This window comes from Schizophyllum commune (genome assembly GCF_000143185.2).
Source record: "Schizophyllum commune H4-8 unplaced genomic scaffold SCHCOscaffold_11, whole genome shotgun sequence".
Classification (NCBI taxonomy): Eukaryota; Fungi; Basidiomycota; class Agaricomycetes; order Agaricales; family Schizophyllaceae; genus Schizophyllum; species Schizophyllum commune.
Genome location: NW_026089548.1, coordinates 675576 through 701440, shown reverse-complemented (window position 1 = coordinate 701440; position 25865 = coordinate 675576). Strand labels below are relative to the sequence as shown.

General features: G+C 57.6%; 13 protein-coding genes across 13 annotated transcripts; 9 read left to right on the top strand and 4 right to left on the bottom strand.

Annotated features, from left to right (window-relative positions):
• Positions 1-52: 52 nt before the first annotated feature.
• SCHCODRAFT_02638681 (uncharacterized protein) lies at positions 53-3609 on the top strand. The gene is made up of 13 exons (XM_050346037.1): positions 53-524; positions 600-778; positions 878-965; positions 1223-1337; positions 1565-1674; positions 1728-1827; positions 1881-1941; positions 2074-2203; positions 2384-2511; positions 2574-2583; positions 2639-2742; positions 2811-3044; positions 3127-3609. Exons 1-13 carry the CDS (start codon positions 212-214, stop codon positions 3514-3516), a joined length of 1962 nt encoding a protein of 653 aa, XP_050198165.1. The 5' UTR covers positions 53-211; the 3' UTR covers positions 3517-3609.
• Positions 3610-3685: 76 nt separating this feature from the next.
• On the top strand, positions 3686-5018 carry SCHCODRAFT_01133390 (pseudouridine synthase; the record flags this gene model as incomplete). The annotated part of the gene is made up of 4 exons (XM_003028281.2): positions 3686-3793; positions 3882-4329; positions 4473-4904; positions 4956-5018. Coding segments are annotated over exons 2-4 (900 nt in total), but the record flags the coding sequence as incomplete, so codon positions are not given.
• SCHCODRAFT_02069932 (uncharacterized protein) lies at positions 4903-5720 on the top strand. Its single transcript, XM_050341675.1, has 2 exons — positions 4903-5533; positions 5594-5720. Exon 1 carries the CDS (start codon positions 5033-5035, stop codon positions 5471-5473), a length of 441 nt encoding a protein of 146 aa, XP_050198164.1. The 5' UTR covers positions 4903-5032; the 3' UTR covers positions 5474-5533; positions 5594-5720.
• Positions 5721-5776: 56 nt separating this feature from the next.
• Positions 5777-6459, top strand: SCHCODRAFT_02671654 (uncharacterized protein; the record flags this gene model as incomplete). Its single annotated transcript, XM_003028280.2, has 3 exons — positions 5777-6088; positions 6157-6381; positions 6439-6459. The coding sequence occupies 3 exons, from the start codon at positions 5777-5779 to the stop codon at positions 6457-6459; spliced, it is 558 nt and encodes a 185-aa protein (XP_003028326.1).
• Positions 6460-7602: 1143 nt separating this feature from the next.
• SCHCODRAFT_02680727 (uncharacterized protein) lies at positions 7603-8240 on the top strand (the record flags this gene model as incomplete). Its single annotated transcript, XM_003028279.2, has 2 exons — positions 7603-7950; positions 8013-8240. The coding sequence occupies exons 1-2, from the start codon at positions 7639-7641 to the stop codon at positions 8238-8240; spliced, it is 540 nt and encodes a 179-aa protein (XP_003028325.1). The 5' UTR covers positions 7603-7638.
• A 73-nt stretch (positions 8241-8313) lies between these two features.
• SCHCODRAFT_02589112 (uncharacterized protein) lies at positions 8314-9502 on the bottom strand. Its single transcript, XM_003027996.2, has 6 exons — positions 9373-9502; positions 9206-9317; positions 8906-8965; positions 8788-8853; positions 8604-8660; positions 8314-8548 (listed from the first exon to the last, which is right to left on the bottom strand). The coding sequence occupies exons 2-6, from the start codon at positions 9296-9298 to the stop codon at positions 8483-8485; spliced, it is 342 nt and encodes a 113-aa protein (XP_003028042.1). The 5' UTR covers positions 9299-9317; positions 9373-9502; the 3' UTR covers positions 8314-8482.
• A 325-nt stretch (positions 9503-9827) lies between these two features.
• Positions 9828-11455, bottom strand: SCHCODRAFT_02638672 (SFT2-domain-containing protein). The gene is made up of 6 exons (XM_003027995.2): positions 11033-11455; positions 10828-10911; positions 10751-10777; positions 10663-10689; positions 10493-10610; positions 9828-10338 (listed from the first exon to the last, which is right to left on the bottom strand). Exons 1-6 carry the CDS (start codon positions 11251-11253, stop codon positions 10186-10188), a joined length of 630 nt encoding a protein of 209 aa, XP_003028041.1. The 5' UTR covers positions 11254-11455; the 3' UTR covers positions 9828-10185.
• Positions 11456-11752: 297 nt separating this feature from the next.
• Positions 11753-13215, bottom strand: SCHCODRAFT_02515662 (uncharacterized protein; the record flags this gene model as incomplete). The annotated part of the gene is made up of 2 exons (XM_003027994.1): positions 11753-12854; positions 12911-13215. 2 exons carry the CDS (start codon positions 13213-13215, stop codon positions 11753-11755), a joined length of 1407 nt encoding a protein of 468 aa, XP_003028040.1.
• A 1388-nt stretch (positions 13216-14603) lies between these two features.
• SCHCODRAFT_02513843 (Noc2-domain-containing protein) lies at positions 14604-17034 on the top strand (the record flags this gene model as incomplete). The annotated part of the gene is made up of 8 exons (XM_003028278.1): positions 14604-14885; positions 14936-15032; positions 15085-15308; positions 15361-15466; positions 15515-15605; positions 15656-15842; positions 15890-16936; positions 16993-17034. 8 exons carry the CDS (start codon positions 14604-14606, stop codon positions 17032-17034), a joined length of 2076 nt encoding a protein of 691 aa, XP_003028324.1.
• A 605-nt stretch (positions 17035-17639) lies between these two features.
• SCHCODRAFT_02638665 (uncharacterized protein) lies at positions 17640-18445 on the top strand. Its single transcript, XM_003028277.2, has 3 exons — positions 17640-17846; positions 17945-18087; positions 18154-18445. Exons 1-2 carry the CDS (start codon positions 17658-17660, stop codon positions 18074-18076), a joined length of 321 nt encoding a protein of 106 aa, XP_003028323.1. The 5' UTR covers positions 17640-17657; the 3' UTR covers positions 18077-18087; positions 18154-18445.
• A 282-nt stretch (positions 18446-18727) lies between these two features.
• Positions 18728-22367, top strand: SCHCODRAFT_02638661 (actin-like ATPase domain-containing protein). Its single transcript, XM_050346036.1, has 10 exons — positions 18728-18855; positions 18907-19683; positions 19735-19754; positions 19809-19889; positions 19946-20119; positions 20233-20335; positions 20417-20497; positions 20584-20742; positions 21157-21342; positions 21457-22367. The coding sequence occupies exons 2-10, from the start codon at positions 19143-19145 to the stop codon at positions 22065-22067; spliced, it is 1956 nt and encodes a 651-aa protein (XP_050198163.1). The 5' UTR covers positions 18728-18855; positions 18907-19142; the 3' UTR covers positions 22068-22367.
• On the bottom strand, positions 22288-23745 carry SCHCODRAFT_02069651 (uncharacterized protein). The gene is made up of 3 exons (XM_050341674.1): positions 22798-23745; positions 22669-22742; positions 22288-22617 (listed from the first exon to the last, which is right to left on the bottom strand). The coding sequence occupies exons 1-3, from the start codon at positions 23311-23313 to the stop codon at positions 22509-22511; spliced, it is 699 nt and encodes a 232-aa protein (XP_050198162.1). The 5' UTR covers positions 23314-23745; the 3' UTR covers positions 22288-22508.
• SCHCODRAFT_01160309 (L-gulonolactone/D-arabinono-1,4-lactone oxidase) lies at positions 23498-25647 on the top strand. The gene is made up of 5 exons (XM_003028275.2): positions 23498-24038; positions 24092-24571; positions 24631-24819; positions 24875-25086; positions 25139-25647. The coding sequence occupies exons 1-5, from the start codon at positions 23742-23744 to the stop codon at positions 25392-25394; spliced, it is 1434 nt and encodes a 477-aa protein (XP_003028321.1). The 5' UTR covers positions 23498-23741; the 3' UTR covers positions 25395-25647.
• The last annotated feature ends 218 nt before the right edge of the window (positions 25648-25865 follow it).

The following is a 25865-nucleotide window of genomic DNA, read 5'->3' as shown; positions in this document are numbered from 1 at the left end:
AACATCGGCCCGCGGCCCGCGCGCCTGGCAACTGCCGCGCCGCTGCTCCGATCAAAAGTTCAACTTGGCCTTCCGTTTTCCTTCCGTCGCTCTCGGATTTCTTTCTTCCATATACCCCCACCATCTGCGAGGAGCTGCAGAGTCCTTAAGCCTCCCCTGAGGCCGACTCGTTAGGATGCGGTCCTTCGTTTGCGTCCCATCTTCGGCCCTGATGACGACCTTCGCTCTACGTTTCCGGATTCTGATCTTGCTGCTACTCATCCTCGGACTGGACTGCGTCGGCGCCGTCACAGTATACAACCAGCAACCCTACGGCGCGTCTGTCACTGGTACGGCGACTGCGACGACCTACGCGGCATACAACACCTCCACGCTGGCAGCGCCTGCGCCACCAAACGAGCCGACCAATGACTTCACGCTCGAGCTGCAGTCCTCTAGTGACGGCGTGTTCGGCCTCGGTATCCCGCAAACATATGGCAACCTATGGGGTTTTTCTATCGAAATGTCCGTGATCAATCAAGTCAGTGAGTATCGTGTCGTCTCCTTTCGTCTTGGAAGGAAGAAGGAAGGAAAGGAAGACACTGACCCTCTCCCCACAGTCGGCCGCAACTCGACGCATCTGCAGCCGCCGTTCCTAAACCTAATGCAGACCCTTGTCGAGCGCGGCGGTCCAGTGCGCATCCGCCTAGGCGGAAACACGCAGGAGTTCGCTTTCATGGTCGACGACTTGGGTGACGGCAAGGCAGTCTCGAAGCAAAAGGCCGAGTCGAACAATCCGGTGAGTGTTCGGCTGCACTTTTCCGAATTCAATCTCTTGGCGAGGAAGTTCGCCACCTTCCGGGGCATAATCCGTTCTCAGTTTACTTACGGCTCTCAGACAGAAACACCCGCCGTAATATACACCATGGACCTCTTCTATCTTATGTCCAACGTGTCTTCCTTGGTCGATGTCCGCTGGGTTCTTGGTGGGTTTTCTTCCTTCTCCTGTGTCCTTTTCACTCTCCCTTCCGGTTCCGCTTTCCCTTTCACTTTCACTTCCCCTTCCCCTTCCCCTTCCCCTTTCACTTTCACTTCCCCTTCCCCTTCCCCTTCCCCTTCCCCTTTCACTTTCACTTTCCCTTTTTCTCCCCTTTCCCCGCTGCATCTTACTTTGACCCCACTATCCTCCTCCTCACAATCCCAAAAGAGGAGAAAGAGAAACAACTCTAATCACCCCTCCCAGGCGTCCCCTTCAATGAGACCGACTGGCGGCTCGAGATCGCCCAGTACGGGACGCAGATCCTTGGCGACAAGCTCCTCGCGCTTCAGATTGGCAACGAGCCGGATCTGTATGTGGCGTGAGTTGATGGTTTTTCTTTTCGGTGTTGGTCGATGTTTTTTTTCGCTGTTTTTCTATCCTCCTTACTATCTCATTCCCTCGAGAAATCGCCCAATGCCATGTTGACCTTGCCGCGCGCCAACTGGCACCCAGCCGACGTTGATGACCTGCGCACAACTGATGCTGATGACACGCGCACAACCAATGCTGATGACTCGCATGCGATCGCTAACGTCACACTCCCAGCCACGGCCACCGCCCCGACACCTACACGCCCGCGACATACTCGGACGAGTTTGCATCTTGCGGCGACGCGCTCGACGCTGCGGGGATTCGCACGGACAAATATCTGATAGGTGAGTAGCTTTCTGACTGTGCGCGAGGCCTAAGTACCAAGGTACCCTGATAGGACCCAGTGTCGCCACGGGCGACTGGCGGCCGGAGGACGTGTGGGATACCGGATTTTTGGACCGGCATAAAGACCGACTCGGCATTCTGGCAGTAGAGCAGTGAGCGGCCGACTTCCTCTGATCTTCGGACGAGTCTCAATTCCCCTCCCCAGCTACCCGGACAACAACTGCTTCGCGATGTACGGCGCCAACGGATCGCCCAAGGTCAACCAGGTGCGTCGGGTTGTCCGGTTCTGTCAGCCCTTTCATTCCACATCGCCCGCGTTGCCGCTCCTGCCCCTCGCCGGAGAGCACCATGACGGTACACCCACCCGGGTAGGCTCAAAATTCTGACCCCACCCCCAGGACGAATTCCCGCTCTTCCTCAACCACACCGCGCCCGTCTCTCTACTTCAACCGTACCTGAACTCGAGCGCGCTCGCGCAGGGGGCGGGGCTGCCGTTCTATATGCTGGAGACGAATACGGCGAGTTGTGGTGAGTGAAGGGTGGATTTTTTCTTTTCTGTGTTTTCTTTTTCCTCTCTATCGTGCTGTCGCGGGCAGGCGCGCGAGACTTGGGCTAGTGAAAGAATGGGGAAGGCGGCGCAACGAAAAGATGAGGATGCAGGAGGCGTATAGAGCGGATATAAGATGCTGATGCGAAAGTGCACCTTAGGTGGCTTCCCGGGCATCTCCAACAGCTACGGCGCGGCGCTGTGGGCGTTGGATTATGGATTTCAACTGGCGTACAGCAACTTCTCGGGAGGTATGCTCCACGTCGGTGGGCAGAACGTGTTCTACAACGTGCGTGACTCTCCTATGTGTCTCTGTACTATGTACATGGTCTGATGATCCCCTTTTTCCAGCCCTTCACCGGTACGCTAGGCCGCCTTTGGAGCATGATGCTTGTGCTGAGCCTTCTTCTGCTCAGCACCCCCCGGCGCCCGCAGCGCGTACTCGGAATTTACGCTCGGCTCCATCTTCTACAGCGCGCTCATCCTCTCTGAAGCATTAGGGTCAACCGGGACTGCGCAGGTCAGCCTGTTCCCTTTCTCTTGTCCTCTCTGTGCTCTTCTCTAGCTTAGCACGCTTACGATTCCCAGGTTGTCGACCTTCAAGGCAATAATGGCAATATCTACACCCCTCAGTACGCGGTATATGAGAACGGGAAGCTGGCTCGTGTGGCGCTATTCAACTACGTGACGGATGCCAACGGGGGGAACGACTATACCGCAACAATTCGCGCGGACGGGTTGCCAGGGAGTGCGAAGGTGAAGTACCTGCAGGGTGGTGAGGGAGGCGTCGCGGCGATCAAGGACTTCAAGTATGCTGGGCAAGTGAGTACAGTGCTCACACTCAAGGGGAAAGGCGGTCCCATCAACGGCGCAGCTCGCTGACGATACCCGCCCACCATCCCAGACCTTCGGCAACCAATTCGAAGTCGACGGCATCCTCCGCGGCGACCTTGACGTGCAGACCGTCGCCTGCTCCGACGGTGGGTGCGCCGTCCACGTCCCCGCGCCCGGCTTCGCATTGGTCTTCCTGGAGGACGACGCCGACGTCGCCGACAAGGACGCGGCGACGCGCACGTTTGCGACGACCGCGCAGACGAAGACGCTGAACACGGCCACGGTGGACCCGAGCGTGCTGGCGACGGCGAACGGGATGAATGGGACAGAGCGAGGGTGGCTGGGGAGTACGTCGCATGGGAGTGTAACGGACGGGGCGGTGGGGAGGGTAGGGGGTGGTGAGCTGGTGTGGGCGGCTGTATGTGTGGTGGGCGTCTCGATGTTGTATGTGTCAGTGTAGATGTAAGGAAGAAGTCACTCTAAACCCCTGGAGAGGAAGACTGCGTTGAATCTTGACGTGAAAGGGCACAATCTCGCGGGTGGACCACGGTGCATCGAGTGACTTCAACAATCAATGTGATGCTTGGCGCTAAAAGTAGTGCTGATCTGATGTTCACGCTCTTCTCATCCCTCTTCCTGCCAAATCGCGCATCGGACGAATTCAATCTCAGTCTACGCGACCAAGCGATCAAATAGAAACCATAGAGCATCTGGCTAGCAAACTTGTCGTGCCTTTGGTCAGTAGACGCGCAGTTGCATGCTCTGCCATGGCATGCTTCCGATCATCCGACCGAGTTCCCTCCGCCTTACAGTACTCCTCAACAGACGCTATACAACATTGCTCAACAAGCGGCAAACCCAAATACTCATGTCCGAGGCAGACTACGACACCTGGACGAAGGAGGAGCTCATAAGCCGCCTCGTTCAGCTTGAGGGCCACGGCAGTAGCAAACCCTCCTCGAAGGGCAAGGGCCGCACTCAAGACGACACTATCGACTGGGCGAATGCGCCGCGTCGCAAAATCGCGCTCAAATTCTGCTACGGGGGCTGGGACTACGGAGGGTTAGCAATCCAAAAGGACCGGACGCCGCTGCCGACGGTGGAGGGGAAGCTATTCGGCGCGCTTGTACGCGCTCGCCTCGTCGATCCGAAGGGGGGATTGGAGGGTTGCGGCTGGGAGCGGTGTGGGAGGACAGATCGAGGGGTCAGCGCAGCGGGCCAGGTCATCTCGCTCTGGGTACGTAGCGCGCTCTCGCAGGAGGAGCTTCTGCCGGTCGTCCCCCCGCCGATCGAATCTGCGCCACCAGAACCCACATCCCAGTCAACGTCCGTAGACGCCTCAGAAGACGACTTCCTCCCCGGCCTCGACACTGAGGACATCGGTACCCTCGCACACCCACCCGCAAAGGCCACGAGCACCCCTTCACATACATGATCAATCGCCACCTCCCCGACCCCATCAAAATCCTCGCCTGGTCCCCCGTCGATCTCTCCTTCTCCTCGCGCTACTCCTGCACCTGGAGACACTACAAGTACTTCTTCCCCCCCGTCGGGCTCGACATCCCCGCGATGCGCGCCGCGTGCGCGTACCTCCCCGGCACGCACGAATTTCGCAACCTCTGCAAGATCGACCCCACAAAGCAGCTCGACCAGTTCCGCCGCGACATCCTGCACGCCAGCATCTCGCATGTCGACGCGAGCAATCCTGGCGGCATGCACGTCTTCGACCTGAAGGGCTCGTCCTTCCTCTACCACATGGTGCGCAATATCATGGGCGTGCTGCTGTCTATCGGCGCGCGCCTCGAGCCGCCGACGCTGCTGCCGTCGCTCATGAACGTTGCTCCCGGCGTGGAGCCGACAGCAGGCCCGCCACCTGCAGAACCGCTGCCCGTCGTCGAGTGCCGCCCAGAGTACATGATGGCGGACGCACTGCCGCTCACTCTCTGGGACTGCGGCTACCCCGAGGGCGCGGTCAAATGGCAGCCGGAGACGCGCGACCCGCACTCGATGGCATACTAGACTCGACCGCGGAGCGCTCGCTCATACAGACGACGCTGTGGCAGCACTTTGTCGATGCGGGCAGGCTGCTGAAGCACGGGCCAGAGCCGAATCAGACGGTGCTCAGCCGTGTCCTGCCAGGGCCGCAGCTGCGTGCTGTCGTCCCGTTGGAACACACAGCGCCGACGACAGAAGCTGACGACAAGACCGCTGCCGCTGTGAGAGACGCTATCCCTCGGAACGTCTTCATTCCCCTTGGTGGCGGCACTCATCGCAAGATGATGACCGCCAAGTACGTGCCGGTCTTACAGCGCAACCGCCTCGAGCACTTCGAGGTCCAGAACGCGCGTTGGCGGGAGAAGGCGCGGCAGAAGGGGCTGAAAATTCCAGACCATGCTCCCGAGGATGCGGAAGAGTAGGCTGAGGATGCGGACCAGGGACAAGCCTGCCTGAGCAGCTCGACACATAGGAGAGCAGCAGTGCGTCTGAGGCACCCCTCAGGATCGTCACCCCGCTAACAAAGATATGCACTATAGTAGCCATCTTGTATAGACGCAAAAAGGCGCGCCTACTAGTGTGACGTGACCAGTGACCACGAACAATGCGCAGGCGGAGTCGGTAATTGCCGGAACACCTTGTCCAGAACAATGGAGGCGACATAGCGCCTCGCGTGACTCCTGCTAGTTTCCGCCCCTCGAGGGTGCCCCTTACCACGGATCATCATGAGCATCCCCTTGAGCAAGATTTTCTCGACATTTTCGCTCGCCGTCATGCAGTACGAACGCGCGGACTTCAGCGTCGGGCACGAGGAGGAGCTGCACTGGGCCATCGTCGCCGTCCACAGCAGTGATAATGACATCAAGGGCTATGCGTCGTGGCAGGCCATTGACCGCCATTACAGCGATGGGCGTCCCAACCCAATCGTGTGGGAGCTGCACTACTCGTCGGACGTTCAGCTCAACAAGGACGCCAGGTGTCTGGGTGGCGTGTATATTGGCCAGCTGAAGGGTCAGGACGTCAAGAAGCTGAACAAGGTGCGCCGAAGTCGTTATAGGCTACCGTGGTTGAGGAAGACACCGGTGGCTCATTCATATCTTCGCAGCTCATCCACGCTAATGTACAGCCCGTGTCCAAGTTCGAAGGTTGGAACTGCAGAGACTGGGTCTTGGAAGTTATCAAGGACATTCTCGTGCCCAATGGGTGGGCGGACGGAGGTATCTCAACGCACCAGTCGTTGCTTCCGTCGCTCAAGATCGCGGCGCCGAAGACCGTGAAAGCCCGCAAGGAGAACAAGCTGGCGGCGCCGTGTGTGGTTCCGCAACTTCCGGTGGGCTATTTGCTACCAATACGAGTATTCTGTTGCTGATGCTGGTGTACTATGCAGGTGGCTGAAGGCGCATTATAGCTTGATGGGCGAGCTACTGCGCCAATGACTTAGTCCGGAGACTCGATAGTCCTTGTTTCGATTGCGTTGTTGTCCATTACGTCTCTTATGAATTATTTCGACTACCACTGAAGCATCCGCAAATGGCGAAGGCGGCACCAAGGACGATCGTCGCGCAAAGATAGCGCACGGAAGGTTCGAACTCGGAGCAAGTGGCGATTCATCGCACTCGGACCGGAACAGCCCGCCCGCTACTCCTTCTGAACCGTCAACATTACTCGACGACAAGCGGCACATCGTCCTCTCCCGGAGACCTGGCGAACTCCGTAGAAGACCAAGAGCGCCGCTAGCATTCTCTCTTAGTCAACAAGAATGCGACGCTACGTCGACATACCCAGAGAATCCCGTGTGGGCCTTCGGCTCATCCACCCTCATCGTTCTCCTCAGCGACAAACATACACCTTATGCAAAGTCCGGTATTCCTTGGGCAATATGTATGGAAGCTCCCACGTGTCTGGCTCTGTCCGAAATCGCAAAGGTTGCAGATCCCTTCGCAGACCTGCAACTCATAAGAGCGCGCAACAATCGCCGCTATGATTTCTGTCGCGCTGGCCTCGCGTCGCCATGCAATGAATTGACTGCTGACGATGGTCGGCCACTCGCGAATCGGTGCGGAGAATAGCGCGTGGCTCTTGAACAAAGCTCTAACACGATTCGAAAAAATGAACGGCGGGGCTGCCAAGGGAATTATTGCCCGATTCGCGAGTTTCCAAGCGCTATGATTGGTACAGTCTTTCATCCATGTTTGTCCTGTGCTAAACGACAGCTTTCAACAGATATGTTCATACGTACAGAGCAAACAAGTGGGTCTTTCATGCCTACTATCTGGAATGTAATTATGCTGATTTCTTGCCAATTTAGCCACGCACAAACTACCAGCACCGTTTGCAGCAGCTCGCTAAGACGACGTATGTGCGTCGGGATGGGATGTCGGAGTGTGAAGTTCGCTTGTCGGGCCTGCTCGACAAACGGCGGTCGGGTGGCTTCATCCAGGACTTTTGCAGGAAGACAGGCTCGGCTAGCAGCTAGCTCTGCAGGTATAAGAACCTGTCCGATGTCCGTCTCTCTATCCTCCACCGCTCTGCCCAGCTGCAGCCCGCTACACCAGCCAACACCACCTCCAACACCGAATCACCAACGATGGACTCCCTCTCGAAGCTCTTTGGCGGCAAGTCCGACCTCCCCCTCGTCGTCGTTCAGTACAAGCGCGACGAGTTCGGCGTGGGCACCGAGGATGAGCTACACTGGGCGATCGTCGCCGTGTCCTCGAACAAATCCGGCACTATCGTCGGCGCGGTGTGGCAGGTCATCAACCGCGTATACTCTGACGGACGCGGGATCGTCTGGTCGATGCACCACCGCAGCGAAGTCGAGCTGAACGCGTCTTCGAAGTGCCTTGGCGGCGTCATCATTGGCAGCATCAAGGGCAAGGACGTCGAGAAGCTCAACACGGTGCGTCCGACCTTTCTTCCGCTGTATCCGTGTAACGGCTCAGCTAACTTGGTCTCCCGCAGCTTATCGAGAGCAATCATGTGCCGCAGGTCAGGACCAAGGACTGGAACTGCAGGTCCTGGGTGATGGAAGTTATTCAGTACACCCTTATGCCAAAGGGGTGGGCCAATGTGCCCATCGCGACGGAGGCGTCGCTGCTTCCTTCTTTGAAGGTGGCCGCCAGAGCTAGCCGTGACGCCTCCATCAAGGAAGGCAAGACGATGCCGTTGCTCGTCGACTTTCGTGCTTGATTGATCAAGCGACAACACCCTTTTCTTCAAGTTACTGTAGCGTGCCGGTCATAATATAGAGTTCGACGTGTTTCCATCTCGATATTTCTTGTGTAAATTTGTGAGGCCCCCATGACTCAGCGTCAATTGCGACAGATGGTAGTATGAAGTGACCTTCGCACTGCTCATAATATTGACTTTGTATATCCTGGACGTCGTACGCGAGAAGCTTTCGCATGCCATCCCTGACCATGTATCCTCGATCACTCAAACGCCCGATCTTCGAATGTCAACGCGATCGCGTCCGCCAGGAGCGGCCGGAAGTCTGCCTGTACGAATTCGCTTTAGTTGCGTACTGAGCTATCGCCGTTAGAAGCGACGTACCGCGAACTTCTGGTGCTCAGGATCCTTGAGGAGGAAATACTCCAGGTCGGTCGTAAACTGCGTGAAGAAGGGGTCAGATATGTACAGCACGAACGAAATATGCAACCATATGAAGGGATATGATCCAGTGTAACGAAGATGAGAGTGCAATGAGGAAAGAGGACGCAACAGAACATTTACTTACCTCGAACGCGAATAGGAACGCGTACTCCCAGCCCTTGGCGAGCTGCCCAAGAAGACCCTCTGTGACCTGAGAAAGCTCGTTGTCAGGCCTGCGGTCAGGTCGGTCGTCGCGCACTCACCTGTTTGCCGCCACGTATCGCCTTGACGTACGTCGTGCCGTCGGGCTTTTTGCATATTTCCTGGATGAAAGGAAAGAGGTGAGCATGTGAGGACGCGAGTAGCATCATGATAGGAAGAGTGCGGAATAATGGATGGGCACGCGATGGGTGGGTGCAGACGCGCGGTGGACGACAGAAGCAAAGGAGAATGCTGTTCGAGCATGATGAATGGCTCGCTGTAAGCGCAGACATGGTAGGTGACAGCATTGGCGATAAAGTTACGCAAAAGAGAGAGAGAGGTCGAGGTCTACAATGACCCACCTTGAACTCGTACACGCGCTCGAACAACTTGCGCGCCGCTGGGAGATCGACGTCCTCCTTCAACTTGAACGTGATGATGTGGGCGACGGGCATAGTGGCAGTATCAAAGTTGCTGCATGGACATGTCAGAAGAGGTAGAAGTGCAACAGAGAGGACAAGGAACGTACGATGCGATGAGAAGTGGGAGGGGGTGGGATGAAGACTGCCTCTCCCCTCCACCAGCCACCCCTTTTATACCCTTCCCACTCAATGACGGAACATTCCCGCAGCTGTAGCAGCCCCTCCCTCTGACGCTCGCTGACTGGTCGTTGCCAGCCTGAGGGCAAAAGCTGAGCAAGCGCGCTGAGCACCTGCCCTATCGGGGAATAGCCCCTATCTGGGATATTCCGGTCCATGCGGATATTGATTTTGAGGAGACTTTGGTGTGAGTTGCAGCCTCAAAGTAGTTCAGGACATTTAGAAGCGCTTTTGAGTTGAAGAATATGAGATTGAATGGCACCCTGGGACGTGGAGGAGGCGTCAGCAGTCGGAATGGTGAGTTCAACCGTCGACTTGCCTAATTTGGAGGACATCACGTGCCGCCTTTGAAAGCGAACAATTCGAGGACTGTAGTCTGTAGGGGGTTCACTGCGCTGCCCGTGCTCGACCAAAATAGAATCTGCAAGGCGTAAGCGATAAGGAGATGAAAATTCGGACCTCGAGGTGCAGCATCTGACTATCGTGAACTGACATGAGAACCGTGCATAAAAATATATATGACCAGCACTTCCGTCCAGTTTGCAATGAATGTACACTCAGAATAAGCAACACATCGTCAATGGGCGAATCTCCACGTCGTCTGAGGTGCTGGGAAAACTTAGCCAAAGCTTGTGCCTTGAAGGGTAGGTACGTGCCCTTCCCCTTCCCGCAGAGCATTTTCCTCCTTCGCGTGCGCCTCCTCGTCCATAGCAGCGCCTCCATCGTTGCCTTGTTGACATCCATCACCTCGGCAACAAGCTTCCCGCGCCCCTCAACGCAAGTGAGCCACCCATCCGTAGCGTTTGCGTACCACCGGGGAAGTAGGCGAGCACGTAGGAGACGAGCGCGACGACTTGTATGATCGCGCTGACGAGCGAGCCGATGTAGGAATGGGCCTGGTGGGTGAAGCATTAGCGTGAATTCAAGTCGGGTAATCAGATAATTGGACGTCGATGTTATGCATGGGAGAGTTCTGATAGCAGAGAGAGAGAGGGAACGTGACAACGGAGGGGTAAATGGAAACGCAGGAGCAGGATGCGGTTAACTCACCCCCAACGAAAAGTACAATGTGAGGCCGAGACTGCCAAAGTAGACGAGGGAGAAGGGGAGGCGCTCGGTTGAAATGAGGTGCTTGATGTGGTTTATAGGACCGATGAGGACGGAGAACCTGAATGGTAGGTGTCAGGATCTGTACGAGGGGCGGAGCTGGTATAACGCACCCAAACATCACAAGGACGGATCCCAAGCTTCAAGGGGAGCGCCTGCAGTGAGCTAGCGCTGGAAGTGGATGATCATTCTCGCTCTCACCTGAAAGCGAGGGCGAACTTCGCTGGTCTGGGATACGGTAAGGGTACAGAATCAGGGAAAGGATGTCGATCACGCACCTTACGGCCAACAATGGCAAGGTCATGAAAGATACAAAGAAGCAGACTGCCGCACCGATCAAGCAGCCACCAAATCCTAGTAATCTGCGGGTGTACGTCAGCTCCCATATCCTTCCCCGCCGCCAGCACCGTCAAGGCTCCATCCAGTGCTTCCTCGAGTCCAGCACCGCGACCCCCCGGGCGCGACGCATAATCAGGTACGCACCTCTCCCACCGCGACAGCGCGAACCACGCCTCGTCCTCATTTGACCGCTCGCTCGAGCGTAGCGGGATGTAGTCGCTCGCGATCGTCTGGTAGAACCGCGAGAACGGGTTCGCTGCCGCCTGCGGTTGTGCGGCTTGCGCAGAGTCGTCATTGGCGCTGCGCGCCCATCTGAATTGCGATAGGTTGGCACGGAAGTTCTGTTCGGTGGTTGGCGGCGCCATGGTGGATGGATGTGCGTTAGTCGTTAGTCGTGAGGGGGTTGGTTGTCGTGGTCAAGCAGTCGTATTGAGGGCAGCTAGCAACGTTGTGAGGCTAGCTTTGACGTCCTCGTCGACGTGTCAGGGATGGTGGTCGTCTCAGAGAGTGCTTGGTGTCGATGAGGCTCGGCGCCGTGATGACGGGGGAGCTCAGGAGGGATGCGATCACGCGCGACGCGGTCCGATGTACGTAAGCCGTTGTGGCGATGTGAAGATAATGTCGAGGTCAACAAAGCGCTGCCAACGAGCAAAGTGATAGACAAGCTGTCTCAAGGGCTCACTTTACGAAGGTAAGTACAGGCCACCCTTGCTGCGTGTGGACGAGCCAAAAGATAAATCACGTCTCGGGCCTTCACTATAACTGCGAAATATTGCACCGTCGTGCAGAATCATAAAGATAGCAGCTTATACAGATGCTCAGTAGTGACCAGTCGCGCAATCGAGACGCATCTACATGCCAGCCTCAATAAAATCGCCGACGACGCTTCCTCGACTTCGTCTTCGGTGCAGGCGCCTTGTGTCCGAAATACTCCTCCATGGCGAGAGGAGCGTCGTGCCAGACGCTCCACGCCGGCTCCCAGGTATTCGCCTTCGTCGAGTAGTTGAGCCATTTAATGTAGACCCATTGCTCGCCGTCTTCGACCTTGTCATCAACGATGGCCTCGATGAAGTAGCCCTTGTTGTCCTTGCTCGTATCCGGCCAGGAAGGGTTAGGCTTCGCTCGAGCAGGATGATTCCAAGCCTTGGGTAGCACAGGTGGTGGCAGCGGAGGTGGATGGTTCGAGGCCGGCTTATACACCCGCATCCTCGACCCATTCCTCGCATACTTCTCGAGCTCGCATACCGCGTGCTCGATGTCCGCCGCCTCCAGCGGCCGGCCCTGCAAGCGCGAGAACCGCAGGCCCAGCCGTTGGAAGTGCTCGTCCTGCGTGCGCGTCATCCACAGCAGTGCGCGCATATACGCGCGCGGGTCGTCGCGCACCGCCGCATCCATCGACGCGCCGAACATGCGCTTGAGCCCCGCGCGCGCGCCCGGGCCCGGCACGACGAGGTCGTTCGCGTGGAAGTTGACGAGCGGCGTGTACGACAGGTTGAGCGTGAGCTGGTATGCCTTGAACTCCGCCCAGCCGGGCTGCCCGAAGAAGTAGTCGAACACGTCCGTCACCTTCTCCCGGTTCGCGATCCGGTTCGGGACGCCGTCCTTTATCCACTTTTCCAGCTCCTCGAGGTGCGCGTCGAGTCGCGGGAGGTGTGGGCGGGATTTGTCGGGCGCGGAGGTCTTTTGGAAGGCATGAGTGTAGAGCCCTTCGCGGCCGCGTAGGTATTCGGCGAAGGCTATAGGGTCAAAGGTCTTGATGCTGAGGGGCGCGAAGTGTTCGGCGAGGAGCTGGTAGGTGGTCGAGCGGGTGAAGATATCGTATAGCAGGACACGGAAGCAAATTTCGGCGGGCTCTTGCGATCCTTTTTCGATGACCTCGCGCACGAGGAACTGGCATTCGCGGTCGAGGATCCGGTACGCGTTGCAGAACCAGCCGTGCTGCAGAATCGGGTCGTCGGTCCATTCACTTGGGGATTAAAGTTAGTAGTTGTAGGGTATGATGAACAGAACAGGTCGACGCACTCTCGAGGCAGGCCTTGTCGCCGGCGGTCATAAATGTCTTGCCGCTCGGCCAGCCAGTACCACAAGAGGTTGAACTCCTTCTTTGGCTTGAGTTGCAGGTCGTCGACTTGGAAGTACGATGGGAGGGGAGTGTTCAGGACGGCCTCCTTCCGCGTGGCATGTTTCGACCGCCCGCATGCCGCTTGTGGTGCGGGGCTGGAGCACTTGCTGGACGAGGGGGACGACAGAGGGGAGAGCGTGGAAGCGTCGCCAGTCGAAGAAGACGCGTCGTTTGTTAAGGACGACGCGCCGCTTGCCAGCGTCATGCCGCTGCTGATAGACACGGGCGAAAATTCGCGTCGACGTTTGACTCCCGCCGATACCGATGCAGAGGCCTTCGTAGTCCTATGGGAGGCGGGGAAAGGATCGGGTACAGACTGGCGCTTGACCGCGCGGGCTTCGCGAGCAGAGGACATGGTTAAAAGCCAGGGAGTCGTTCGCGAGGAAGGTTGTGGAAGGTGTCGTCCAACGAAGAGCAACTTGTACGACTTGGGAACAAAGCAACATGATGGCAGGCTTCAGGGTGATCTTCCCACGCCTCATCGTTGTCTTGGCCGTCGACCGGGAGAGGAGGCGCAGGAGAGAGGTCACCTTTGGCGTGGAAAGAGCAGCGGAGATGCATTGTGAAAGTTGCAGCAAGTCACTCATTATTTATTCACTGCGGAGGCACATGATCCCACCGAAGCCAATCTGCGGACCTGCAGTGTCAATCTGTGCGCCTTGTCGTGGTCGCGATATGAGCTTCTGACGTCCTGTAATGACAGAATGGCGGCTGAGAGCTAAATGGAATTCGTGAGAATGAGCATAGATAGGCGCCCGCCAAAAGCTTCGCGGGTGATGTAGGTGACTCACACTTGCATTGACGCCCGTTTAGGATGCTCACGCGCTCGCGAGAAATGTCCTCGACGAAATTCATACGCTGGAAAGGAAGACGAGAGGATCTTCACATTGTCTGCAGGATATTGGTGGTGTTACTCTGTTGAGACTGGGCATTCCTGAGCAGAAACCTCGAAAGTAGCTAGCAAATTCCCCCCAAGGAACAAGGAGTGAGAGAGAGGAGAGAAGAGCAGGCAAAAGTATCTCCAGGTACTCAAGGCAGCTACTTATGTGGATTGCATGACCCAGACCCCATCGTACTTGCCCCATTGCCCCAGGGTAATAATTCTGGTCCAGACTTTGCCCCATTTCATGCTGCTGTGCATCTCATCGTGCATGTCTAATCCGCAGTGTCCGGTCGTTTTTGCACCAACAGACCTGCTCTCTCTGTCTATGCGGCCCCTAATCGTGCCCCTTGGCACCGCAAGCTTCCTGCGTCTGATTGCATTGCTTTGGGCACAAATACTGTAGCAGGCTCTACAACGGTCAGAAATGCCCCACCTGTGGACCAAATATTCCCCTACTAAGTCGGGTCCCCCTGCCCTCCTCCCCGTCGCACACAAACGCGAGAAGGGAGATACCAAAGCGAGAACAACAACGGGCGCTAAAGACCTATGGACCGGACGGAAGTATTGATGCATCGTCGGCCCGATCGTCCGCGCCACGCGCGTGACAAGATATGGGCATTTTCTCATTCCTTCCCCCGATCACCCATTCACTTTGCCGCCTTACGCCTTCGCCGCGTGCACCGAGCACCGCGACTAACTCGCCCTTGACAATGGGAAAGGCAACCAAGGCCACGAAAAAGTTCATCTCGAGCGGGAAGCTCAAGAAGACGATCCAGGACAGGAAGAAACACCGCGAGATCAAGAAGCGGTTCGAGAGCAGGCGCGGCGCGAAGGGGAAGGGGAAGCAAGGAGGGGGTGAGGTGGAGGACGATGATGAAGAGGAGAGGGAGGAGGAGGACGCGAGTGAGGGAGAGGAGGAGAGGGGAAAGGGCAAGGGGATGACGGTGGACGACTTTTTGGGAGGCGGGTTCATGGGGAGCGATGATGATGAGGTGTGTGGGTGTTCGAGTGGATTGTGGGACGCATAGACTGATTAGTGGAGCAGGATATGGAGGAAGGGGATGCGGGGTCAGACGCCTCGGATGACGAGGACGAGATCGACGACAACGCGTCCTTCGCGTCGGTTGACGCGCTCGATGGTGCGTATTCCCCCATTCCCCTACGTGCCTTCAAGCTGAACATACACAACAGAGGAAGGCAAGAAACATCTCATCGAGCTCTCCAAGCTCGCCGAGAAGGACCCGGAGTTCTTTAAGTACTTGCAAGAGAACGATCAGGAGCTCCTCGACTTCAACCCCGACGCACTCGAAAACGATGACGAGGACGTGATGATGGAAGGGGAGGACGAGGAGGCGGTCAAGGTACCAACGCTGACGAAGGAGACCCTGAAAGGATGGCAGAAGGCGATCCTTCAGGTGCGTTTTGGACTTGCAGACGTGAGGGAACATGTGGCTAACTGGGCAATAGCACCGCTCGATTCGCGCTCTGCGGAGATTACATTTGGCATTCCGGTCAGCGGCTCATATGAATGAGGATAATCAGGTAGTGGCGTGGGCGATCGACAGCGCGAGCGGTAAGTTCACTCATTGCTTCTGACGAATGCGTTACTGATCCATATTAGTCTACAACAAGCTCGTCGTGACGACCTTGCGATATACTCCTGTCGTACTGAACCACCATGTACCATACAAGACCCTTGCCAATGGCAAATAGTGAGCGCTATGCCCCACAATTATGTGGATGCCAGCTAATCCTCGTTCAGCAAGCCACCCACGCAGACGCCTAAGTTCAAGGCCCTGCAAAAGCTCATCTTGTCCTATTTCTTAAACGCGATCCATCTGATGGATCAGATTACGGACAACGAAATGCTGCAGCTGGCATTGACGGAGACGGCTAAGGTCGTTCCGTATGTAATCAGCAGCCGGAAGGCGGTGAAGCTGTATCTGAAGGTACGGAGTTCAACCTTCCTGTGTCTGCGTTGCTAAAGTTGCCCCAGAAATGCCTTGCAATCTGGTCCAGCGGCGAGGATAGCGTCCGCATTGCTGCCTTCCTCGCCATCCGCCACCTCGCGTCCGGCACCGACAACGCCGTCCTCGACAGCATCCTGAAGGGCACCTACATGTCGCTCGTCAAGTCCTGCAAGTCCACCAACCCTTACACTCTCCCCTCCATCACCCTCATGAAGAACTCCGCGTCCGAGCTCTTCACCCTCGACCACGCCACCGCCTACCAGCACGCCTTCAGCTACATCCGCCAGCTCGCGATCCACCTGCGCAACAGCATGAAAGTCAAGACGAAGGAGGCGTACAAGCAGGTGTACAACTGGCAATACGTGCATTCCGTCGACTTCTGGGCCTTGGTGCTCGCGAAGGCGTGCGACGCCGACGCCGAAAAAGCGGCAGGAAGGGAGAGCGAGCTCCGCGCCCTGATCTACCCACTCACGCAGGTCGCCGTCGGCGCGATCCGCCTCATGAACAACGCGCGCTCACACCCCTTCCATCTCCACCTCATTCGCTCCCTCCTCCATCTCACCAAGCACACGCGCACCTACATCCCCCTCTCCCCGCACCTCGTGCCCATCCTCACCGCGACGCTCTCGCCCGAGAAGCTCAAGAGGTCCACGCTCCGGCCCTTGGACCTCGAACTGCAGATCCGCGCGCCCCAGCAATACGCAAAAACGCGCGTCTACGCCGAGGGCGTGCGCGATGAGGCCGCCTTCCTCCTCGGCGAGTGGCTCGCCTGCCCCGCTGTGCACGCGAGCGCGGCGTTCCCCGAGGTCGTCGTGCCCGTCATCGTCCTCCTGCGCAAGGCGGTCAAAGGCGCGCGGGACGCTGGCTCGGTGAAGACGCTGCTCGAGCGCGTCGAAGAGGGGGCGAAGTGGGTGGAGCAGCGGCGCCGGGCGGCCGCGTTCGCGCCAGCAGACACGAAGGCGGTGGCGCTGTGGGAGACAGAGCTGGAGAAGAAGCTGGAGGAGAGCCCGCTAGTTAAGTATCTTAAGGTGCAGAGGAAGGCGAGGGAGAAGAGGAGGAAGTTGGTGGAAAAAGTACGTTTTCCTTTCCGATCTGACCGGAGAGAAAAATAACTAACGCGATGGTCTAGGCGCGCAAGGGAGAGAACGAGGTGTTGGAGGAGAGCGATTGATGTTGGGAATTCGGGGGAGGGGCCATCACCGCGGTTCGCTTTCCGCGGATGCTGGGTCCGCTTTTCGACATGTACGCCGTGAGAGGATGTTCGTCGCGCACCACGAGATAGTGTTCGTTGCTCTCTCTTTTCTCCGTCGGCCGAAGAAAGTGGCGCAGAATAAAGAGGGGTGTTGTCTTCATACTACGCAATTCTACCACATGCAGCGATCTGCACGAGGGAGACTAGACGCCCGAAGGTAGCCACTCCAAAGAGGTGGCAACCACTAGGAATAAGACGCTGGACAGCGAAGTCTGAGTTCTGCGTCATCGCAGTCGGGGAGTGAGTGGGCGATTAAGAGCACCGAAACCTACTAGTACGATTGCGAGGGAATCTCGGATGTACTCCAGATTCATCGTCTCCACCATTATCAGCGCAGATCCAGAAGAAGATCTTGATGATGAGCAACATAATTGAATGGCCTTAGCAAGCCGATACCGGGTACCCAGCGGTAAAGTTCAGCTCGCACCACGCCGACGCCACGCGGATGTGCGAATCCGGCAACTTCCGGGTGCCGCGAGATTCCCAAAACGGGTAATCCCAAACTTCCCACCTCCAACGACTTCCTTTTCGCACCGACCACGATGGCGTACGCCGCTCGCAAGCAGGCTGCGCAGGAATTGAATGCGATTGCGAACAAGTGGGTGCAGGACCCTTTCCGCCCGCACCTGCAGCTCTCGGTTTTCCTCCGGTCGCTCGCCACGCATCCGCGCCTGACGCCTGAGGCGGTCAGCGCGGCGCGCGCGCTGCAGGAGAATGTCGCGTACAAGAAGGTATGATTTCCTTCTTTTGTCTTTCATCTTCTCCCGCGAGGCTCGAGAGTCGGCGTATGGGTATGGGAGGCGAATGGGGCTGATTCGATTGCTTCTAGTACAAACTCTCCGACCGTATGCTGCACCCGGCGTCCCGGCCACGGGTGTATGACGACCTGCTCGTGAACATCGAGAACAGCGTCAAGGGAACCCACAAGCCGTGGTGGAAGGACTTCTTTGGCATATCATAGGTGGGAGCGAGGTTAGTCAATAGACATGCAGGGAGTGTATACGCCCTCGGGATATATTGAACTGACCGTAGAGACAGATACGCCGCTGCGCGCCATTGACCAGGACCGCGTGGGGGTGGTGGACGCGGGCTGGCGCATTGTGTCGGCGGAGTAGAGGGTCAGCTACTCTGGTATGGTCCAAACGAATACGACCGATGCCGTGTACGCGCAGCAGTCGCTCTCGCCACGCACTATTGGCGGCGTTGGCGAATATATTGCTCGTGAGTAAGGAAGCCGGACTCCTCACGTACGCGCTCGCGAACGTGGTCGAGCACGTTGCTATACGCAAGGACGCCGCAAGAGACGGTGTAGAACCGTGGTTAAACCGGCGTGTCCTAGGTTCTCACAATGCTGGACATCGGGACTTGGGATCTCGGTGCCGCCTGCTAAGATTCCCTCCCTAAATAGAGGAACCCGAGGTTCTCGGAGTGAAGGTTCCCAGGTGAAAGCAAGGGACATACGCGGTGTCTTCAGCGTTGCACGCGTGGTTCGTACCGCGGTCGGCAGGACCGCACTGATCCGAAAACAACAAAGCCTTCCTTTTTGGGACATTGCCCTTTCTCGTGTTGCTCCCTTGGCGCTTACCGTCATGTTCATCTTATCGCTTGAGCACCCTCGTCGGTCCGCGTAGTAATGCATCCAAATTCAAGCTATAAGCTGCCGAATATGTTCTCACTTGTCTACCATATCTGCTGAAGCAATGTTCTGATCCTTCAACTTGATTGTATGCTGAATGATTGGTGCGCCTGACCGCTTATGCGTGTCTACTCGCATCTAATTTATCTCATAAGCCTCTGATACCTATGCAGTGTCTGAGGTACCTACAACCAACCTACAACTCGGACTTGCACGAATAAGCGCCCAATCCCCGAGGGCGCCGCCAAGCGCCAGGGCGCGATCAAGCGATGAGTACCACGTCTGTTTCACGCTCGCTGTGGCGGACAGTGAGCATGGCCTTCCCCCACCTTGCCTCCCCCCATCCATCTTCCCTCTCCCTCCTATCCTACTCCTCGAACGCTGAGACACCATGGGCGGCTGCTGTGGCGAACCCGACGAGAAACTTGGGCAACCCACCAACTCCGATCCCAAGCCCAAGCCCCCGATCGTGAACCAGCAACCAGGCGCGCTACCCCCGCTCGAGAAACCACAGTTCCAGCCCCCCAGCCTGGGGTCCCCGCCTACTGCATACTGCCAAACGACGCTCAATGGAAACAATGGATACGAAAATGGGAATGGAGGGTACGGTGCGCCACCGAATAACACTGGCTATTCCCCTCCCCCAGAAGGCTGGGCTCATACCCCGTCGCCCCCGCCAACGAGCCCGTATACCCCGAGCAATGGTCATACCTCCATGTATGGCGCCCCTCCAGGCTTCTCGAATTCATCTATGTCGCCGCCCATGTCCCCGCCAGCGAGCCAGTTCACCCCATACAGCTCGGCCGGAACACCCAATCTGCAGCGCCCTCTATCTGTTGTGCGCGCTGGCGCCTCGCCGCCGCCCGCCGCGCATATGAGTACACCCTCCATGGCGATGGATGAGGGAAAGATGTCCGTCGCCATTGATTTTGGTGCGTAGCCGCGTCCTATATGGGGGTCCTTCATAGCTCATGTCGCGCTAGGTACCACGTTCTCCGGTGTGGTGCGCAGAATCGACTCAGCATACTCTGCTTAATCTGACCTTTCTATCGACCAGGCCTATGGCTCGTCCCGCATCGATGGCGGACGCGTTAGGCAAATCCTGCATTGGCCAGGGTCGGACGAGACCTTCCGCAAAGTGCGTGCCGTTGTCTAACAACTCATATGCCTGAACACCGCTCAACGCACCGGTAGATCCCGACGTGTCTGGTGTACGATATGTACGGACGAGTCTTGGCCTGGGGCCTCGAAGCAAAGAACATGTCGCCTATGGAGGGAACGATCCGCTGCGAATGGTTCAAGCTTTTTCTGGAGCCCAGCGCGCTGCGTGACCCCAACACTATTGATCCGCGCTTGCCACAATTGCCCGTACGCCTATCATTTTCTTTCATCTCCCACTGTGCTTGCTCACGCACCCCATCACTCCCATACATGCTCGCGCACCCCATCTTGCTTGTCCATGCACTCCATCCCCCTCATAGCCCGGCAAGAAAGCGCTAGACCTCATCATCGACTTCCTGGGCTGCCTCTGGGAGTACGCGAGGGAGCAGATAACGCGCGACATTGGCGCGGTCGCGGATCTCAGTCAGTCCATTCCGAGCTTGAGCTTGATAGCCTAATCCTGTCGTAAGCCTCCGTCCGCTGACCCGTGCTCCTGCTCTACAGACTCGGCCGACGTCTGGCTCACCGTCCCCGCGGCCTGGGACGCGAGCGGGTGCAACATTATGCGCGAGGCTGCCATCCAGGGTATGTAGGCCAGTGAATCTCCTTCTTAAAGGATTGACGGGGTAAATACCCCCATTTGCGATTTACTGACCCTTCATCTCCGTCAGCGGGTCTTGTGGCGAGCGCACGGGCGGGGGACAAGGACTGGCGTGACCGGCTGCACATCATCACAGAGCCCGAGGCCGCGGCTGTTCACTGCGCTCAGCTGACGGACGTGCATAAGTTGAAACCGTCGCAGACGTTCATTGTATGCGATGCGGGAGGAGGTGAGTGGGTTTCATTCAGCCAATGAGTTTCCTGCAGCTTGGCGCGAGGAAGCCGCGGTAGTCTATCATGTTCTTGCCTTGGTCCTTCCTTCTCGCCTTGGTCCTTCCGTTTTGCCTTTCTCCTTTCGTTCCTTCCATTGCATCGACTTCATCTCCGTACCTATCGTGGCAGGAGGCGCAGTCTGGCCTCGTCCGCGCCTTCTGGCGGCGTAGATCCCTATTGCTATTGCCACCGCGGCTTACAGATCCTGGGCCTCGATGAGCACGCCCTCCGACGGAACAAACCTCGTGGCCTGCACGCAATTCCCTTCCATTGTCCTTAGCCTATGCATCCGCTCCGCTGGCCCTAAGTTTTCATCCTCGCCGCATATTTATGTCCTTGCCGCGTGTCTGCGCTCACCCACCTCCGCGCAGGCACCGTCGACCTCGCCGTCTACAGGATTATCGGCACGCTTGCGAACCTGGAGATCGCGGAGATGGCCGCGCGGAGCGGCGCGAACTGCGGGAGCCTCTTCCTCGACCTGCGCTTCCGCGAGCTCGTGAAGACGCTGCTGGAGGGCCACCCGGCTCACCTCGACGCACCGTCGCTGGCGAATTTCAGTGCGTAAGATGTTCTCAGGCGTGTTGAGTTGGACCGATGAGACGGTCGGGTGGTATACGGAGCCTACCGTAAGCCTCGCACGCGCGTAACCTCTTGCTGACTCGGGCCCGCAGTGCACTCCTTCAGCGAGACGGACAAACTCGAGTATCGTGGGAAGGCGGACGATGGTATGTGGGCGCGCTGTATGGGGGCGGAACAGTCTGTTCACGCTCCGTTCACGCTGGCGGAACAGCCTATTCACGATACCGCTGCAGACACGTACTTCCACTTCACCTGCTTCAACGTCGAGGACCCGGACGACCCCGCCGTCGGGCTCGAGAACGGGCAGCTCGCCATTCCTGGGCACGTCCTTAGGCGCGAGGTCTTCGCGCCCGTCGTCGACCAGGTTCTCCAACTCGTCGACAACCAGTTGCGGAAGCTCGACCGCGGCGTGGACGTGCTGCTGCTCGTCGGCGGCTTTGCGGGGAGCCACTATCTGAAGGAGTGTGTCGAGGTGAGGATAGGTCCTATCACTGGCCCTGTATTGCGGGCTCGTCCCTGTGCCCGTGTCCCTCCCTATGTATTGTATGCTGATATTTTCCCTCCCAGGAACAATTCTCCTCTAGAATACGAGTTATTGCCCGTCCTCCGGATGCTGATACGGCGACGCTGCGTGGTGCGGCGCGGTATGGGTTGGCCCGAAGGCCGCTGGTGTCGAGCGTCGTTGCGCCGCGGTCGTACGTGATGAAGGTGAAATTACCCGCCGAGCAGGAGGACTGGATGAAGCGGCCAGCATACATCACGACGAACAGCGCGGGAGTGGCGGTGTGTGAGAACCGGTAAGCTGCCGTTTGCTGTGGCCAGTGACTAGGGCGTTGACGCTGGCTGGTTAGGTTGCAATACCTCGTCTCCAAGGGTGCGATCTTGAGGAAAGGGTTCGTCTGAGATGACCATGACCTCGATTAGTGCGGCGGCTGATTAGTGCTTAGGCAGCGCGTGACGACGCGGTTCTGGTACGCGGATCGTGAGATGACGCAGAGGTGGCCGTACTGACGTGTTTCGCTGCAGCAAGTACTCGCAGTCGCCACAGGGTATGCATAGGCTTTGGTCCCATCAGTCGTATGTGGCTGACTGCTGGCAGACTCGACGTTCATCGCGACGCTGTACACGAGTGATTCGGAGAAGATCATGCGCTATACAGACGAGGGCGAGACTGTCGAGCTGTGCAAGTGGACGGTCGACCTCGCGTCGCTGCCGACGTTCCGGCAGCACGCGCAGGCGACGCAGGGTGGCTTCTATACGGGTGAGAATTGGCCGGACGGGCACGGACGGTGAAGATTGCTCACTGTGATGTGCAGAGTTCGAGCTCGGACTTGAGCTGGATAGCGCCGAGGTACGCGGTATCCTGCTGTTTGAGGGCCAAGAATGGGGGAGGTGCGTATTCATATTCTCTCCTGCGGACGAGGAATACTCACATGGATGGCTAGGGTCGTCTTTGATTTTCTCAATTGAGCGGCTACGCGGGACTGAATGGGCGTCGGGTATGTTGCGAGGGGGCGCGCTTGGGTTAGGTCATTGTTGGTGCGAAAGGAACATTGTACTCGTCGCGCAGGTGTTGAAGATCTTCGGCACGTGAAGCACATGGTCTGGGCGCCCATTTCCAACGAGAACGTGCGGCAAACACCGAGCACGGCCTGAGTTGAACCAGATGGATCATGGCCGCCCCGCCGCCGCAGGCCTTCGCTGCACTCTGGCGTCGCTGTGATTGCACAATCTGAATCTGATACAATTTCGGTCGCCCCTTCTCGGAAGATTCCGCACCTGGCGGCCCCGGCTATCTGCGCGGATGTGCATACCGATCGGCCCCAGTTACGGGATGCGCACCCAGTGCGAGCGTTTGGTGAAGTATCTGCCGTCCCAGAGACATCCTTGTTCGCAGCTGCTGATCCACGGACAGGATCGCAATCTGCGACCGGCACCGCGAGCGACATGACTCGCGGGTGGGGAGCTCGTCGCCGACGGTCCGCGCCAGCGCGCCATCGCGGAAGCAAAAGGGCAAGGGACAACAAGGGGCTCTAGTATTTCCGACCCCCGAAAACCCAGCAGAAATTCGCAGGCCCACCCCCCTCCCTCGTCGTGGACGCTGCCGGGTGCAGACAGCCCTTTCACGAACGGCGGGACTGGAGCAGGATGACGGCGGGGCAAGACACGGTCAGCGATTGTGATTCATTGTCACGCGTCCCCCTATGATGCCCATCCGCTAACGCGCGCCGATCGCCAACTGGCGCGCGTCCGCCCGTCTCAGGTCCCTCCATGACGGAGAATCCCGAAGAGGCAATCGGATCACTCTCAATTTCGTGTGCGCATACGCCAACATTTATAATGGCCCCCTCTTCTTCCTATCGTCCCTTCTCCCGCCATGCACACACCAACTATTGCCCAACTCTCCCTAGACGACATATATCGGCGGCTCGCGCCTGTCACGGCGCGCCCCTCCTCCCCCACAGCCTCCTATACCAACTGGGCTCGCACCTTTGGATGCAAGCCTCAAGCCATCTACGAACCGGAGAACGAATATCAATGTGAACTCGCCCTTGAGCTCGCCCGGCGCGAGGGGAAGGTCGTGCGCGCCGCGGGTGTTGGGCACAGTCCCAGCGATGTTGCGTGCACTACCGAGCTCATGATTCGAATGACTAGGCTCAATCGTGTGCTCGAGGTACGTGTCGATCTGCGCCAAGCGATGAGGTATTGACCCCCCTCCCCCGCCAGGTCAATACCGAGAAGAAGTGGGTTGTGGCACAAGGTGGCATAGTGCTGCACGATCTGCACGCACAGCTCGCCCAGCACGGACTCGCCATGCGCAACGTCGGCTCTATATCCGACCAGACGCTCGCCGGTATCATCACCACTGCCAGCCACGGTTCTGGGATGGAGTTCGGCGTATTCTCCACGAACGTCCTGGCTCTCACCATCCTTCTCGCCAACGGCGCACGCGTCACTTGCTCCGCATCAGAACATTCTGATCTATTCTACGCGTCCTTGAGTGGCCTGGGAGGCACCGGGTTGCTGCTGGAGATCAAGCTCGAGGTAGAGGACGCGTTCCGACTGAAGGAAGTCGCAGAGTCGGTACCTTTTGACATGGCGCTTGACGACTTCGACGCGATCATGACCTCCACTCAACATCCACGCCTGTGGTGGTTCCCCGCGTCCGACACGATACGTAAGAGCTCTTCAGACCGTACGCATGAGGTATGACATATCTGTCCAACGCTTCGCGGGTACACTATCGCTCACATGCATATTCTTAGCCCCGGACGGACAGCGGCAACTGGTTCTGGGACGTCTTGGTCGGCTTTCACCTTGTCCATCTCTTGCTATTCATTGCGCGATACTATCGGGATCTGAATCTCGCCGTTTGCCGATTCGTCACATGGCTCGGTCGCCCGCCCCTCTCTCGAGTAGATGATAGTCACAAGATTTTCAACATCGACTGTCTAGTACGCGCCACAATTTTTCCCCCCGGCCCGTAATGCATGCTGACGACGCCCGCAGTTCTTGCAGTACACCACCGAATGGGCGATCCCGTACGAAAATTCGCAGGCCGCGCTGCGCGAAATGCGGACGTGGCTCCAGCGCGAGATCGCCAGCGCCGACGGCCTACGTCCGCACTTCCCTATTGAGATCAGAGTCTCCGCTGCGGACGAGATATGGATGAGCCCCAGCTATGGCCACCGCACGACGTGGATCGGCATCGTCCAATACAAGTGCATGATTTCTCCCGTCTGCCACGTGCGCGTTTTCTGACCGGTCTTGCAGGCCTTACGGCTTCGAAGTGCCCTACAAGGAACTCTTCACCGGCTTTGAGGATATCGTTATCCGCCACGGCGGCCGCCCGCACTGGGCGAAAGCGCACAATATGCGTCCGGACGATCTTCGCGCACTCTATCCACGATTCGACGACTTCGTGCGCGTCCTAGACGAGGTCGACCCTCAAGGCATGTTTAGAAACGAGTATGTGCAGCGCCATATATACGGCCAGCAGGGCGACACTGCCGACAAGTACAAAAAGTAGCTCTGCGTGTGCGTTCGACGCAGCAGGAGGTCGAGCTACGAAAAGTAGTTTATGATTTTTGCCTATTTTTTCGGCAGACGCTGGATACTGGTACTATACAAGCCCGGACCCTAGCATTGTTCCCTGGATTTTCTCCGGCCTTATAGCCCCACTGTAGCTACTGTATGTAGTCATTCGAGTCATAGCGCCCCATTGCATGTAGACGTTGGTGTTGTGTTTGTATTGGAATAGATATTAGAATATGGTGCGGAGGAAAATCACTTGTGGAGGAGGAGCTCGACCATTATCGCCGCGATAGTCAGCTATGGTCAACCTGCCCTTTGATCCCCGCGTCGCACTTTTCGGCGTCCCTTTAGCACATCATGTCCCCTCCAGCACGTCGCGTCCGTGGAAAGATAGGGGCGGACCAACCCGCGACGGTCCTACTGCGGTGATATTATGCGAACGTCCGTACTCTACTGAATGCGGCCA